Source organism: Gavia stellata, chromosome 1 (assembly GCF_030936135.1).
Source record: "Gavia stellata isolate bGavSte3 chromosome 1, bGavSte3.hap2, whole genome shotgun sequence".
In the NCBI taxonomy this organism is placed as follows: domain Eukaryota; kingdom Metazoa; phylum Chordata; class Aves; order Gaviiformes; family Gaviidae; genus Gavia; species Gavia stellata.
In genome coordinates this window covers 68,312,540-68,329,834 of record NC_082594.1, presented here as the reverse complement: position 1 = coordinate 68,329,834, position 17,295 = coordinate 68,312,540, and the positions used below count along the sequence as shown (strand labels likewise).

Here is a 17,295-nt window from a genome sequence, read left to right as displayed (position 1 = left end):
TTCCGTTAACATTTGGAGAATTCTGAAAGTTGGTGTGAACCAGTGCTGGAGGTATTCAAGGAGTGTGTGGATGTGGCATTGTGGGACATGGCTTGATGGGCATGGTGCTGTGTGGTGTGGGTGGGGGTTTTTTTGTGTGGTGGTTTTCGTGGGTGGGTGGGTGGGTTTTTTTGGTGGGGTTTTTTTGGGTGTGTTGTTTTTTTTTTTTTTTTTTGTAATGGTTGGACTTGATGATCTTACAGGTCTTTTCCAACCTTAGTGATTCTGTGATTCTGCATATACCATCTCCCTCTTCTCCACCATTGTAGAAGTGTTCATCAGACGCATCACGTTATTACCTCCTCCTTTTCTTCACTCTTCCCTGGTTAACCAAATATACAAATATCCCAATGAGGGCTCTTGGTTGCAATAGGGCCTGTTTGATACTATCAGATAAAGACCAGTTCTGCTTTAGCATTAGTACCAGCACTATAGTCTTGCTTTGAGCTTGTGGGAAATTAATTATAGTGATTCGTGCCCATTTAATTACAGACAACTGTTACCAATCCACTTTTGGTTTTAAAGTGCCACCATTGAGCTTGGCACACAAAAAAGGCCCCAAAGAGCTCCTGCTTAACTGGGTTTGCACTCCGAATGTCAGAGGGAAAACAACATAGACGACAGCAGGTGGAGGAAAATACTGTCTTAGTCTCATTTAGTCTAGTGTAACGCAGAAAATATTTGCGGCTACTGATTTAATCCAAGTATCTAAAATGAATGCAGTTCTCTGAAGGGCAGCAGTATCTTGCATCAAGTTTAAAAACAAACAAAAAGCTTCCTGTTAAACGTAGAAGTTACATTGTCAGTTCCTGGCCCACCCAGTTTTCCTCAAAAATGCAGGAAACACTGAAACCAGAAACACGCATTTGCTACATTACTGCACACATTGGCAACTGAAGGGCTTTAGGTCAACAGAGATTCTTGCCCATAAATAAAGGATGTCTCAGTAAATTGACTACCTGAAAAAAAAATCATCTGGCAGAGGTGCTGCTGTTCATCACAGCAAGGCTAAATATCAGCCTGGGGAGCTTTCTGCTACTTGTTTGTTTTTTGTTTATGATTAACTTGATTTGCTATCTGTTTGCCAGTATGAGGAAAAGGTGTTGCCTGCTCTCTGACCTATTTCTACACGCTTGAGTTGCTCCATGAAAGCACATGAGTCAGCTCAGTTTGTCAATCTAATCCTCATTCAGTGTTGTAAGGGCCATCAGTAAATGGAAAACATGCTCAACTCAGTAGCTTGGTGACATTTTATGAGTAGTGCTGTACAAAAAGTTGCACAGATGACCTATTTGTTCCTCCTTTGAAATCTCTGAATCTATCAGAAGTGCAAAATGCTGATGGTGGCCGAAGCCCGGTCTGAAAGGGAGCTGCGTAGACACTGCAAGGATAGAGGCACCATGTAGTAAGGGGCTTGTATCACATTGGGAAAGTCACCTTTGCTCTCACTTTCTTAGGTAACTCTTCACCCAGCTGCAATTCAGCTGCTCTGAAAAACAGATAAAAAGTAACACAGGTCAGAGTGCAATCCTAGAAAAAAAAGGGGGGAAACAAACACTGTATGTGTGGTTACATAAAAACTAGCTTTTCTTATCCTATTGACATTATCCTTATATATACTCAAAGACAGAAATGTTAACCTTTATGACAAAACACAGCTGGCAGGGGGATAGAAAAGTGGGATGTTTCTGCTTTTTATGCCCTCTCAAGCCACCACAGCTAAGAGAGATCAACCTGTAGATTCAGTCATAATTTGCAAAATGTTGTTAATTATACCAAACTACAGGGAACAGTGAATTGTTAACAGTGAAAATTATTTGATCTGTAATTACCAGGAAAGTTTGGGAAAGGGGTTAATAGGCTATATGCATCCCCACAATGGGCCTGGAGACTACCAGGCTTTGGTGTGTATTTTGAGAGCATGTCAATAGAAATGTGCATATGCTCTGGGTAGATGACTGGAGGGTGCCTACATCTAGAGCGCCTTTACCTTACTTACTTATCACAGAATCAAACAGAATCTAGGTTTGTCAGTTGTTAGGTACAGAAGAGCTTTAAATGATGTGTTTGTATACATAGATTGTTTACTAATACCAACATAAGTTGGTAAGAGGTTTGATTTATTTTTACATAAGATACTGTAAATCAACGAGCACCTGCAGGAGATTGTACACGTTCAGCTAAATTATTTCAAATCAATTTAAACTATCGCCAAGCTTCTGGTGCAAAAAAGTGAGTCTGTTTTTGATGGTGATAGAGCTCCGTACAAAGGTCTATTATAATGCCCTGAATATACACTGATGCTTTATTTTCATCCAGTTACCTAGATGCATGATTTTACCAACTGTCTTACACAGGTGCAACTCCTTCTATGTCAGTTTAAAAAGGACTTGTGTCAGCTTAGCTAATGCAATCCCACAGCAGCTTCTTCAATGCTGCTTGTCTTCTTTTATAAGAAAGTGTACCTGCAAAGTTTTGATAATGAAGAAACTTTGTTACTCACCCCTAACAAATGTTTGAAAATCAGTGTTGATTAACACATGTTAACCATTCACAAGGTTCTGTTTTGTAGCTCTGCATTAAAACTACCAAAACAAATCCTCCCACAGGAATGACTTCCTGCTTCAATACAGACTCTTTAACAGGAACTGCTGTATTAATTCTAGGATAGTCATGATTGTCCTTTAGCTTGACTGTCGATTGCAACTAGGGAGCCATTTTACTTTCACATGGAATGCAACCATTTACGAAACAGAATAGAGGCACCAAGCTTCAAAAAATTAAAGAAAGAGACAGAGAAGGGAGCTGTTCTATCTTCTTAGCTAGCATTCAAAGACAGAGGGACACTGCTTTCCTTTCCACTAATTTTACTGCAGATGATCTGCTTCATGCTTGGATTGAAAGTCACTGTTTCTCCAGTTAGGAAACAGACCGCGGACAGGAAGTAGTTTTTATTTAATTTGTCCTATCCATATAGGATATGGATATCCTACCCTATAACATATACGTTATATGTTTTTTGTAATGATTTGTGTCAACATATTCACAAAGAGCCTTATCTTTACAACAAGGTTAATTATTAATTCTGGAATTTTCCAGAGGTGCATTAACATTATATTTTAAGCCTGGACTGAAGCCTCCATTTCCCTCACATCCTTGATGAGTAATGCAAGCCCTGTCTCAGTGTAGACTGTAGGTGAGCCTAGAGGCACATTGAGAGAGAAAGTTAAGCCCTTCGTACTCATAGGATGCAACCAAACAGTGCTGCCAGACCTAAAGCCATGGGCTTAGGCTGGATAAGAAGGTTCTGCCCACCCTCCAGACCAAGCACTGACTTAGGCACTGCGTAGGTGGACTAGGAATGCTGTCACGCAGCAGCATCCCATGGTTAATGTTGAAGAGGCAAATTACTCATGGATTATTTTGCAGAAGGGCTTCAGCATAGCCTGCTGCAAGGGCAGTTGGTATTTGTCAGCAGTGTGAGCTCAGACTGCCTTTAGGACTGTGTGAAGGCTCACAGTTGAATTATGGCCATCTACCATGACCATGGAAACGAAGGGATTATATCAAAAGCAAGCCACAGTGGGTCCTGCTCTGGTACAGGCGATATAGGTATCGGTAGAGTCTTAGGTTAGACACCTAAAAATGGAGGTTAACTAATTTTTTTTTTAATTATTAAAATTGGGCCTCTTGATTCACAGTAAATTGTCATTGTACCAATAACCCTCACTGATCTATATTTGCTACTATCTCTGTGTGCAGTTAAAAGGGCTTTCATGTTCTGTTAACAATGGAACAGCCTTTTATAGCCAGACCCAACCCTAAGTGCTCAAACAAAATGTTAGTTTTCATGTTTCAATTCCACACTAATCTTTCAACAGGCTTGGTGGGCCTTGCAGATGAGTAATAGAACACCAAACTTCTTCCCTTTCAGTTTCCTATTGCAATTTAAGACCAGAATTAAGAACTACATATACAATTTCTTAATACCTAACCAAATCATTCACACACAAAGTAGTATTGAGATAAATACAAAGGACAGTACTGCCCTTACATCTTATTTACTCATATAAACATTCAGATTAGCCTCCCCTTTTACACTTTCTTAATTTTTTCACTGTACCTGTAGTCTCTACCATTCCACTCCAGTGAGAACCTACTGAACCTGAACCCAACCCAACAGAACGGCCATAGTCAGCCAAAGAATTTACAGTTCATTTGCACAGGGCAGGGAGAATACTTTAAGTTTCCAAAGAATAGTTAACATGCTGTAAATTCATACCCTGCCTTCCTTTATACTAATTTGGCATGTAGAAAAGCCGTAAAAGTAGCTCAAAGCAAGAATGCTGACTGGCCCAGCATGATTCACAAGCAAAAGAGTTTGTGATCTTCAGAACCTGTTGGAAAGGCAGATTCCACAGTGGCAAGTATTTAAAGCATCAGCTCTTGTATGCTGGAAACACATTCCTCAGCTGCAAAATTAGAGTAATTTTCTCATTCTGTGCTCTTCAGAAAATTCCTGCAGGTCTAATAATTTCAATGATAGTGAACAAGCATTTGTACCCTGCCTTGATGTAAGGGCTAATCACAGCCCCGTGGGACTTGGCGTCTCAATGAAAGCGGGATTTAAAGTTTGTTATGCTCTGTCCTAACACATCTCATAAGTGTTTTGGCAATCTTCTTTTACATAAACAATGCTATTTAAAAAGATGAACTAATTATCTTTTACAAAGATAATAAAATTATAGAATATATGGAGCATAAAAATTACTCTTGTTTTTCTCACTTCTCTTGTCCCAAATTAACTGTATGCAATACATATCATTTTACTGGCTCCTTCTGGATAGGTAGGATGTACAATTCATAAACTGTTTAAGAAAATCATGTAAGACTACTGCAGGAATCGACATTTTTTCCTATGGAACATGGAGCAACTTGTACTTTATTGTAACACACTGAAACAATCAACACTCAAAATCCTCAATCTTTTTTCTTCTAGTTATCCTAGAAACTCGTTCAATTCTTCTACCATTCCCTAACCAGGATGTTTTGCAATTATTGTTGCAATTCAGGACCAGAATGAAAGACTGTCAAGACCATCTCACTTGTAAAATATACCTAATTCTGTTGCACAAAATGGAGGGGGGCGGGTGATGAGAATTGGCCTGTCTCTGTCAAATACATAGCTCACAGGAGCAGGGAGCTGTATCAGGGGCTGAGTGCTCTCTAGCCAGAATCAGTTTGTTGCGGAAAGCCTCTGATGAGTGAGCCAATAGTTCACTGTCTTTAGTACAAACACATCTGAAAACCCTTTGTGTGTCTGCCTTGGACAATCTCCAAAATGTTTCCTCATAGGTTAAGTCATGACATGACCCAAGAATTGGATCACAATACATATTTTCTGGAGATAGGGGGAAAGAACAAATTTACATGAAACATTGTTTTCTCTGGGGTTTTCTGGAAAAGAAGGTAAGCTTTCCTACAGTGTTCTCTCCAGACGTCCAACTTCAATTGGAGACTGACCTGGAAGGACAAAGCAGTGCAGTATGGCATAGTTTAGGGTCAAGAGCTTTTGCCACAGGATGGTTTTGGAAGGACTCTACCTAGAAAGGCTCTTCCTGAAGTTGTGTGAAATTCCCATGTTAGACCACGGCAGCGCAGGCCTAGGTACCCAGTTCAGAATCTCCCAAAATGGATGGGGAAAGAAAGCTTTAATCTGTTTAGTGCCCTGTGGGGCTTCTAAAAAGTATAATAATAGAAGTAATGGAAAAACAGGTTCTGGTGGTTTGGTTAGGGAGACCTGTCCCTTGCCAGCAACCTCTGTGAGAGCATGGAACCATATGCTCCCGCTGCAGTTGTGTACCTGCATATATTACAATATACAATAAATATATAATGTACAGTGAATGCATTGGAGAAAAAAAAAAGACAAGGAAATAATTTATGAGGTATATGTGTAGAACCTTTCTGCCTTTTGTCACTATTTGTCATTTGAATTTTAAAAGAATGACAATAAGCAGACTTGGAAAAATGCAAATTATTCTTCCAAAAGCAGCATTTTGAATAGCGTGACTGTCTTTTTTTATTAAAATAATATATATTCTCTCATGACACCATAATTAATTCAGTGATAGTCAATATTTATCCAGTGAACTGTAAATAGAATAATATGCGTAAATTGTTTCTCCCAGGCAACTTCTCATTAAAAATCAATTACTTATCACAAAATGTCAAAAATAATTCAAGCATTTTCAAAGTGCATGCATGATTACAATTAAAAATGTGTGCACTTTAAAGTAGCTATTGCTGCCCTCAAACACCCATCCAAATGGCCATAAAAATGTCTCTTAATTAAAAAAAACAGAAATACAAACCCTAATACCTGGCTTCTGCTATTTGCTCTGGTACAGTCCTTCATATCTGATGTTTGATCATAGAATCATAGAATCGTTTAGGTTGGAAAAGACCTTTAAGATCATCAAGTCCAACCGTTAACCTAACACTGCCAAGTCCACCACTAAACCGTGTCCCTAAGTACCATATCTACATGTCTTTTAAATACCTCCAGGGACGGTGACCCTGCCACTTCCCTTTGGCAGCCTGTTCCAATGCTTGACAACCCTTTTGGTGAAGAAATTTTTCCTAATATCCAGCCTAAACCTCCCCTGGCGCAACTCGAGGCCATTTCCTCTCGTCCTGTCACATGTTACCTGGGAAAAGAGACGACACCCACCTCACTACAACCTCCTTTCAGGTAGTTGTAGAGAGCGATAAGGTCTCCTCTTCTCCAGAATGAACAACCCCAGTTCCCTCAGACGCTCCTCATAATGCTTGTGGTCTAGATCCTTCACCAGCTTCATTGCTCTTCTTTGGACACAACTTTCTACTGCATCTCCAAGACTTGCATCATTTCTAGAGCAATCTGTTTTCTGAGAGCAAATTCTTCAGGTTTTTTAGATTTGCGTGACTTAGCTTGGCCATTAAGATATGCCTTCACACCTAGCCATTTATTTGTTCTACAATACCGAACTAAGACAATAAGCTATCCTTACGTATTTTTATGTAAGCTGGGACATCCTGACCTCTGGCCAAATGGCCCTCTGTCTAAGCTTTCTTACCATTACAGAAAAGACTTTTGGAACTGTGCTTTTCAGCCTGCTTAGACATTTCGCATTTATTGTTCTAACAAAAGTATTCAACTATAACTTAATCACCATGTGCTTCCACCGAAGTATTAAAAACAGGACCCTAAATCCTTAAGTACCTGTCTGAGCACAAAGCTGTTCACCTCATGCTCTCCTTACGGTGACAGCGAGAGACAGACTTGCCTACTAACACGCTCCCCGCACCGTAAGGTGCCCTCGCAGCAGCGCCTGCCCCTCAGGAGCCCTTCAGGAGCAAGAAATAGCGGGGTGCAGTCGTGTTGCAGCCGCAGCCCTTCCCCTGTGCCGTTTTTATTAGGCGGAGAGCGTGCAGCTGGCAGCGCTGCCTGCACCCCCTGCCTTAAGCCACCATTTAGGACCGTTTGGGCGCCGAAGCAGCCTGGCCACAGCAGAACCGCTGTCACGCGACCTTCGCTCGGCAGGGCTGTACCACAGCCCGCCCTTGCTGCACCGCCCCGCCCCGCCCCGCGCCAGTGAGGCGTTCAACCGTCGGCGCCGCGTGCCAAGGGGCGGGGCTCAGGTGACGGACGTACAGCCAGCCCGGCTCGGGGGAGGGGCGGTGCTACGTTACCGGCGTGCGGGGATGACGGAGGCGGAAGTGGGTCGGGGAGGATGTAGCGGCACTGACAGCGGCTGCGGCGCCGCGATCTCCCCGCCCCTGCAGCCGGCCGGCTGCGCCATGGAGGTAACGGGGCGGCCAGCGCGGCTGGGGAAGAGGGCAGCCGTCGGCGGGGGGGTCCGTTGCTGTGGGCGGGGCGGGGCGCGTGACCTTGGGGTGCAGCACGCGGGGCAGGGGCGGGGGCGGGGCAGGGGAAGGTGCGCGCCAGCCCCCTCCTCCTCCCTCCCCCACCCCCGCCGCGGGTCGCGCGCCCCCTCGCCCCTTGAGCGTAGCCCCCTCCGCGCGCCACAAGCGGCCGTTGGCGGGCGGCTGTCCGCAACGGGGGCGGTCGCGCCGGTCGGGCGGCGCCGCTCGCCTCAGGGCTCGCCGCCGGCTGCTGTCCCAGGCCAGCGTGGCGGGCGGGGTAGCCCGCAGGCCGCTGCGCGCCCCTTCGCTTCCTCCCCGCCTGTCCCCGGAGGCGGTGCAGCCCCGTTGGGCGGCAGCCGTGAGGGGGTGCGATGCGCGGCCCGCCGCGCTCCCGCCTAGGCTGGGCCGGGGGCGGGAGTGGGAATGGGTGCTCTGGTCCCGCCCTGCGGCAGTGTGAGCGCCGGTGCGGGCTTCAGGGGTTGCGCAGCGCCTCCTGCTAGAAGGTGGGGATGTCATCCTGTTTGCACGGGCTGGGGGAGGTCAGCCGGTGCTGACTCAAGGGCGACGTACAGTGAACGTGTTGAGTGGTTACTCTTTAAAAGTACCCTCCAGTGAACAAGCTTTCCTTTTCTACTGAGATGACCTGATGTGTTAACAGTACGTCAACTATGAACCACCTACCAACACAAGCAAATAAAATCACTGAAGTATATGTATCTAGTGTAGCTTTCATAACCATCAAGGCAAATCCAAAAGCACTGTTGAAGAGTTTAAAATTCACACATGAAATTAACTCTCCTGGTAGTTTCTGAGCTGCGCATATTCTCACTCTGCCTCTGTTTGCTAAAGCAATCATAACCCAAAATGCGTTTTGATGTGACTTGGTATGATTAGAGTTGGTGATGTCTAAAAGTTGCACGCTGCTCAGAAAATCACTGTTCATAATGTTCATTACTGCCACAGTTCACTTCAAAGGTTGATATATTGCATTTATACATTGGTTAAGCTAAGAGTATGTTTAGCTATTGCAAAAGTAAGGGGTAGATGGCAATTAAAATACACAGAACATGCTAAACCGTGGCTTGGAAACATCTTAATGTAGATAAAGTAGGCTTTAAATTAAAAAAACCCCACATCTATATAGATGTGTCAGTAAAGTGTGAAAGTATACCCTGTTTTCAGAATGATCAAATAGAAACTTGACAGTCCTTGCAGGATTCAGTGTTGTGCTTAGAAGTGTACTGGCTGCTGGCTCGCAGCTCGGATGCACCTAATCAATGAAAAGTTTAGGATTTTTTAGTAACCATCTTCCTTGTTGTTCTTCTAATGCAAACGGGTGAAGCCTTCTACACGAGCTGCTTGTGGTTTCTGTTACCAGAACAGCAAAACTGAATGCATCATCTTACATGATACGTGGTTCTGCCTCTGTACATATTAGCCTAAAGGAGAGTAAAAGTAATGTGTAGATTCATCTGACCTTACTGTAGTATGGAGAGACATGTGCTGTCATTTTCTAAACAGTACATACAATTTGTTGTACTTAATTATACTGTGTAAGCATACTGCTTGTAGTGACAGTGTTTTGCTAATTGCAGTGCTGAAATATTAAGAATGTAAATGTTGACAAAGTTTGCATACCAAGAAAATCTGAAACCTAAACTTCTAGCCTTTTTTTTAATGCTGTTTTTTTGTTTAATGGGCACATTATTTTCTAATAAGTTTGCTGTTGCCATCTCAAAAAAAACCCTCTAGCCCATGTGATACAGAGGGAGATAGCTGTAACTGCCTTTGTCCTTGGTCTGTACTTGAACTCACATTTCTAATGGTGGCCTTTCTTGTTATCTGTATCAACTGTTCACTCTAAATTGTTAGTCAGTGATTCTCCATTCTAGTAGTGCTTAGGCCCAGTTTGGTTTTTCCTTTGTTTCTGTTATAAGGGTGTTTTTGTCAGAATAAAGAGAGTAGCAAAATAAAAGTGAAGGTATGTGTGTATACATATACACACACAAAGAGGTAGATGCAGAAAAATACAAAAATTTATATATACACCCCTTCACTTACACACACGCGCAGGTACACACACAATAGTATGAAGGAAAAAGCAGGGTAAAGGTCAAAGCTTAGAAATGCTACCCTTAAGATATTGGAAGTGTCTGTTCCATTTTCTTTTTCCCCATCTTAGTTATGTATGTTTCTTCACGTTTCCAACTATAGGTAAGCATATCTCATACAAACCACTGCAAAGTAATTGAGTGTCCTAGATTAGATCTGTGGAAGTTTACAGTAGAAGGCATTATGTATGGATATCAGGAATAGAGAGCCCAGAATTTGCAGTCTTTTCAAATATGTTTGTCAGGCCAGCTCTTTTAGTGCTAACCAGTGTGTTTAAAAAAAAAAAAAAAAAAAAAAAGAAAAAGCGGGGTGGGGGTGTTATATTTTGTTCAAAAGAGCCCTGACTTCGCAGAGTCTTTTCAAATAGAAAGAAAGAAAAAAAAAAAAAAAAAAAGTTGAGAAGTAGATGTGGTTCAAAAGTTCCCAAACTTTGATTTAACTGCTACTCCTCTACAAGTTTTTTTTTTTTTTTGTTCATGCCTTTTTTTTTAATGAGCCTTTCAAGAACAAGATACTGAGTCACACCTTTGTCAATAAAATGATTTTTCAGTGCTGTATCAATTCTTTATGTCAATTCAGTGATGGAATCATAAGATCATGCTGGTTTGGAAATCAGTAATTTTCTATGCTGCTGTTGTATTGGACTAATCACAATAGATCTCTATCAATTCCCCCCCCACACCCCCCTTATGCTTCTGACTAGTTCTACAAATGTATTTTTAATTTTTTTCTTGAGCTCCCACTATATTCAGTTATTCTCAGTGTTTGCAGACTTTGTTAGTTCCTTCGCTAGTCTACATTAAAAAGTTCAGTTATCGCAGATTGTGCTTGATTTTGTTGTAGGTACAAGATGCTGGGCAAGAGATGGTGGCGTCTTCTGTCACACCAGGATCAGGCAAATCAAAGGTAATCAGACCTCACAGATTGCATTTATTTGGATAGCAGTAGTTGAAAAGGTTACAGCTTGGCATGCAAGCTGTGGCTAATAGGAAGACATAAAGGTATTTTTAAACAGTTTCCTGTCTGCTAGATCTCTTGAAAAAATTATTTACAAACAGTAGGCTAAGGTGTTTTGGAAAACATGGGGGAAAAAACCATGTCTTGTGGTATGTTCACTTCCTGTCATAGTACTTGATAAAATATTAGTAGCATTTACTTCTGGCAGTGGTCTGTTTCATAATGTGCACAGACTTCTTTGCATATGTTGAAAGTAAACTTAAACAATGTCAATGTTAGGTCAGCATGCTATTTTCTAAACATTGTTCAAAGTATAGTACTGAATTGTAACCTTTCCCAACCAAGTTTTCCTTTCTAACTGATGCTGCCCAGTTGTGTGGTCTAGAATGATTTCAGAAAAGTACAGAATTAGGAGTAGTTCCTATTTTTGCACTTGAAATAACAGAATTGAATAACAGAACAGCAGTAACTTGGACTCTTATTGTTCTTGCAAATGTGTGGTAAGGCAGTTTCTTGCCCTAAAATTTAACTTCTTGGAAGTTGGATGCTAAAATGTCCTTTTTTCTGTTTACCTCTGGGTTAGAGGAAGCTGGTTTCTGTAATATGTATTGTTTTACAGCTGGACACATTGCCCAAAGATGATCTCATCAAGTTTGCAAAAAAACAAGTGATGCTTATACAGAAAGTGAAGTCAAGATGTACAGGTACCTTACTGGAAAGAGAACAATTTCTGCCTTAATGCTTGGTACTATCTGATTTTTCCTAATACCACTGCATATTTTTGCTAGGTAGATTTAAATTCTAGGCAAATATCCTAGATCTTTCTTCTGCAATTTCACTTTTTTTTTTGTGGGAGGTTAAGCACTGAAGTCCTTAGAGCAAGAGAGGGAAGAAAAAGAAGGATTGCTTTTGTCAGGTATTAAATTAATTTTGATCTGGCAGAGTGGTGTGATGGAACTACACAGCTTGTGCAGGAGTTGAAGTGGGACTTGTCATTGCCTGTTCCCCATATCGGTTGCAGGGATACCTGTTGCTTTTCAGGAAGCAGATGGGAGGGGGAATGTCTCTGATAGGTTTTGCACAATTAGTACTGTTGTAGAGTACGGTGGCTTCTTTAAAATAGTTAGCTACTTTATATTCAATCATTTGCTTCTTTAACAAGAAATCGTAAAATATACCAAAGAAAATCTTGTGTTAACCACCTAAAAGTATCCTATGTAAGTCTGTGCTCTCAAGTGCTGTCCCTCTCCTCTCCTCTGTCCCTTTTCCTCCAGTGGCCCACTACTTGAACTGGTGTCACTTCCCCTTGTTTGGAGTTACAGTTATGGTGACTGCTGGTAGCTGCCCAGCTAATCCATAGGGATAGGGATGGGCTTTTCCTCAGGGGGGTTATTCATAAGATCTTGTTCTTCTACCTGCTGCCTATTTTTAGAGAACCATTAGGAAATGAATATCTTTTCTCTGACTTAAATTGATCATGAAATAGAAGGTAAGACAATCATCAAAAAAATATTTTTATCTGTCTGTTGTCCCTCCACGCAAACAAGGAAGCTTTGCTTCCTCTGAAAACCATGCTAAATGTCAGGACTGGAGAATTTGTACTGAGCGTTTGTTCTCTTTCCATTAGCCCTTTATATCACTCAGTAACAAACAAAAATCCATAGAGTAAAAGACATCTCTGATTTGAGTAGGAGTGTTGTTAGGCACTGGATTTACTAGTAATTTGCTACTGTAATGGAGCATCAATTCATGCTGTGAAATTTCTATACTTCTTTTTTAAGAACTAGAGAAAGAGATTGAAGAACTCAGATCTAAAGCAGCTACTGGAGGAGCTGATGATATTATTCAGGTAGGAATACGTAATGGGTTTCTAATGTTAGCTGAAATAAATCTACAGACATAATGTGTGGTAAATAGTAAATAGCTGTAAAACTGTTATTCAAATTGAATGTAATCAATTTTCAGAAATTCAGGACACTTCCTAAAACCTCTTTTTTCCTCCTCCCCCCACATCCTTACTCCACTTTTCAAAAAACATTATCAGCTCTGTGAGGAATAGTACAGAATAGTACAATTTCCTCAACAAGACTTTTTCCTTGTGTTGTTGGTTAGACAGGCTTTTGTTTATTTTAGAATGACCACTGCAGGAAGTCTTCAGCCATTTAGAAAACTTCTGAGACGGTCATTTGATGAGATCAGAAACACGTATTTAAAGTTGCATGTCACAAGAAATACTTTTAGGAAAGTAACTGGAATTTTTTTAAGTGGCAAGAACATCTGTCTTACCAAAGTAAGGGTCATGGACAGCATGTGAAAGTTGGTAGTGAGGAGAAATCTAGCAACTGGAAAATTGTTTTTAATAATTTGGATGGAGATTTCTTTTTTTACAGAAGAGGAGCTCCCCCACCCCCCACCTGGTGATAAAAGATTAGCTGATCAGAAATACGATTTTGAACAGAATCTATTACTCAACTTCATTGTTTTAGTCTACCTATTCCATATCTTTCATATTTGGGTTGAAAGTAACTTTTAAAAGCAGACTGATCTGTTTAATTGACAAAAAAAGTCATGACCGATATGCAAATTCCTACAGTTTGCAAAAGTTGTTCAGGCTTCCATTGTTAAGAAACCCTTCTTTCAGTGATCTTTCTCCCTTCAAATTAGGCTCTAACAGAAAGACTGGATGTTGTACTTCTGGAAAAAGCTGAAAGTCAGCAGCAGTGCATAGCTCTGAAAAAAGAAAATATTCAAAGAAAGCAAGAAGCAGAGGTACTGAAATGAGCAATAGAACATTACAGAAATGTTTCAGAATTATATTTATCTTTATTTTCTAGTTTTGCTTGTTGTGTATTTCACTGTCATTTTAATCTTTTTCTTCACTTACCTGTGTTCTGTTTTACCTTAAAAAAAAAAAAATCTAAAGGCTTCATATGCTAAAGCATATTTTCTCTGTACCCCCTAATTTATAGTTTTTATATGGACTTACAATAAATAAAAAATTCTTATATATGCTGGTTAGATCCACAGCTGTTGAAAAAGAATTCAGTCTGTGCATTAGTAGCCTACATATGTGATGGCTTCGATCAATCAGCTGTCTTTCCATGGGAAATATGAGGTTTGCATTCAGATATTCAGAGGAAGGAGCCTGTCAGCCAAGGCATCTAAATTATGTCAGTAATCTCAATTAATAATAAAGTGAAGAGTGAATTGCTTGCAACTGATGAACATTGTTATATTCCAGATACTTGAATTTGACGCACTAGAAGTAATTTGGTGTTTAATACATTATTTGAATAGTTGCTAAAGCTGAAATCTATCACGACTATTTTGTGAAATTGTGCTAGTAAACATGATTTAAGACTTAGTTTTCCTTTCTCATTCTGAAAACATTTTTATACTCTCTGCAGTGTCTTCTGAATTGAGTTGTCCTAACATAGTTAGATATTTTAAAACTATAGCAGTTTTTAAAACTACAGACTCCTAAATCTTCTAATTCATTATTGTAAATAGTTTATTTGGAAATTCTGTGTGCTAAATTATTATTTAATTTATTATTTAATAACTTGCATCTTTGTTTAGGCTGCAGTGGCTAAGACAGAAGAATTGCAGAAGCAACTGGAGCAATCAAGTATGGACTCTCTGAAAGAAATAAAAGCTCTGAAGAGTGAATTAGCAAATGCACAATGCAAACACAACGAGGACTTAACAAAGCTGAAAACAGAATTAGAGGAACAAGTGAAGAAACAAATGGGGCTGATGGAACAGATTGAATGTCATAGTGAGAGTCAAAAAGAAGTTAAAAGATTACAAGATGATGTCCAAAGAATTAAATCTACTTATGAGGAGCAAATTTTGTGTCTGAGCAAGCAGTTGGAAACTGTGAATGAAGACAAAAACAAAGAAGTGACAAATCTGCAAGAAACTATTAAAAGCAACTCTCAGTGTTACTATAATGAAATCAATAACCTGAATGAAGAGCTGAAAAAATTAAAAATTGCCCATCAGGAAGAGGTGTCAGAGTTGATGCATCAGATTGAAATATCATCTAAAGAAAGTGAAGAAAAGCAAAATCAGATAAATCACTTGCAGCACAATTTGGCAGAGGAGGGCTTAATGAAAGAGAAAAATGCAAAGGATGAAATGTGTGCTCGTACTGACCAGCGTGAATATGACTTGGAGCAGCTGAGAGAAGTCTTAAATAAAAATGTAGAAAGCAAGATAGATGTTGTAGATACACAAGAAGAACCTTGTGTAGAAGTAAAAATGGAAGAAAAGGTTAGGCATCTGGAGCATAGCTTAGAAGAGCTCCAGTCCCAACATAGTATATTAAAAGATGAGTTAACTTACATGAGTAACGTTAAACTAAAACTGGAAGAGGAACTCCATCACATAAAGGATGAGTACTTTCATGAGCGGGAAGACTTGGACTTTAAGATAAATGAATTGCAGCTTACTAAAGAAGATTACTGTTGTGTAATCGAAAAACTAAAATTGGAGCTTCAAGCAGCAAGACAGCACTGTGAAACCACTGTAAAAGAGCATAAGTTAGAAACTCAGACCCTGAAAGAGCAACATAAGAGAGAAATTTCTGAACTAAATGAAACTTTATTATCTGGTTCTGAAAAAGAAAAGATGGCATTAATTTTTGAAATGCAGGAGCTTAGAGAACAACTTGAAAAGCTAACTCAGGAGAAAGAAGAAGCAGTGTCCAATTACAACAGCCTGAGAGAAACAATGGAAACTCTACAGACTGAGTTAGGGGAATCTGCTGGAAAGATCAGCCAGGAGTTTGAATCAATGAGACAACAGCAAGCTTCTGATGTCAGTGAACTGCAACAAAAACTCCGAGCTGCTTTTAATGAAAAGGATGTTCTTCTTGAAACTGTGAATCGCCTCCAGGAAGAAACAGAAAAATTGTCATCTAATCTACTAGAGATAGAAGAACTTAAATGTAAAATTGTTAGTCTTCAGGAGGAGAATAACACAATAACAAGCTGTATCAACCTAAAAGAGACTGCTATGAAAGAACTGGAAGAGAAGATCATTGCTCTTACTGATCAAAACAAGGATATTTTAAGTGAAGTAAAATGCTTGTGTGAAGAGAGAGAAACCCTTCAGGAAAAATGCAAGCAAGAAAAAGGAAAAGTTCAGGAACTTCAGCAAGAAGTAGATGTTGCTAACCAGTACAATAGCGACCTGAAGAAAAAGGTGGAGGAATTAACAGAGAGACTGAATGAAGCTTTAACTAGGAAGAGTGAAAATGCTCAAACACTAGAACAACTGGAAAAACAGATTGAATCTCTGGTGCGTGAAAGAGAGAACCTTTCATCTGAAGCATATATTCTTCATGAGGAAAATAAGAAAATCATTCAGGAAAAAAGCGAATTAAGTGAAGAGCTGGAAAAGATTACATCTGGAAAAGATGGTTGGTTAGTGTTGAAAGAGCAGTCTGAAAACTTAGAAAAGAAACTACAAATTATGACTGCAGAAAAACACCAGTTATCAACATTACTTGAAAGTGAACAAGCACACAGATCCCTTGTAAGAACTCAGCTGTACCACTTACTTGAGCAAGTGGGGTCCAGCGTTTCAGATTCTAATGAAGAATATGATTCTCTTAACTTGTTACAAATTGCAAATGAATGCTTGGCAAAAATGAAAGAAGAGCAGTGCCTTGCTCTACAGAACGAGGAGAAAGTTCTTCATTTGCAGCAGGAAGTTGAGAGACTAGAGGAAGAAAATGCAGCTCAATATGCAGAACATAGATCCTTGATTCAGGATTTTGTAAAAGAAAAGGATCTCTTGGGAGAAGAATTGGAAGGAGTGTTGTCTGAAAAAGAAGCACTTGAACATGATATCCAGGAGCTGAAGAATGCCAGTGAAAAAACAAGGATTGAAAATCAAGATCTTTTAGCTAATATTGAAGAGATCAGTCAAAAACTCACTTATTATGAAAGTCAAATAGAAAAACAGCAAAAAGGATCAGAAAAACAAGACGACTTAAATTTCATTCTGGAACAAAAGGAAACTGAACTTAGAAATGTGAAAGACGAACTGAGTTCTCTAAAGGTTATATTTTGTTATTGAAGTATACAGACTAAACCTCTAAAGTCTTCAGAATTAAGGTTCAAAAAATACTTTGAATTCTCTCTTTTTTTTCCTTGGCCTCAAAGTGAGTTTCCCTTCTAAAAAGCACATGTTTCTGAGTTTCCTAGCATCTCAGAATCCCCTCGCTTTCCCAGGAAAAAAAACAACTAAACAAAACCAATCATAATGCTA

At 40.0% G+C, this 17,295-nt stretch overlaps 1 protein-coding gene across 2 annotated transcripts in view; it reads left to right on the top strand.

The window, feature by feature from the left end:
* The first annotated feature begins 7,785 nt into the window (after positions 1-7,785).
* Positions 7,786-17,295, top strand: part of GCC2 (GRIP and coiled-coil domain containing 2) — a 29,669-nt gene continuing 20,159 nt past the window's right edge. Inside the window, exons 1-6 of one of the 2 annotated variants that reach the window (XM_059836092.1) lie at positions 7,786-7,887; positions 10,903-10,965; positions 11,636-11,720; positions 12,798-12,865; positions 13,681-13,785; positions 14,596-17,085. In XM_059836092.1, coding sequence (XP_059692075.1) covers positions 7,786-7,887; positions 10,903-10,965; positions 11,636-11,720; positions 12,798-12,865; positions 13,681-13,785; positions 14,596-17,085 — 2,913 coding nt within the window. Of the gene's footprint in view, positions 7,888-10,902; positions 10,966-11,635; positions 11,721-12,797; positions 12,866-13,680; positions 13,786-14,595; positions 17,086-17,295 lie in introns of those variants that run through there. The other variant, XM_059836095.1, reaches the window with a different exon arrangement.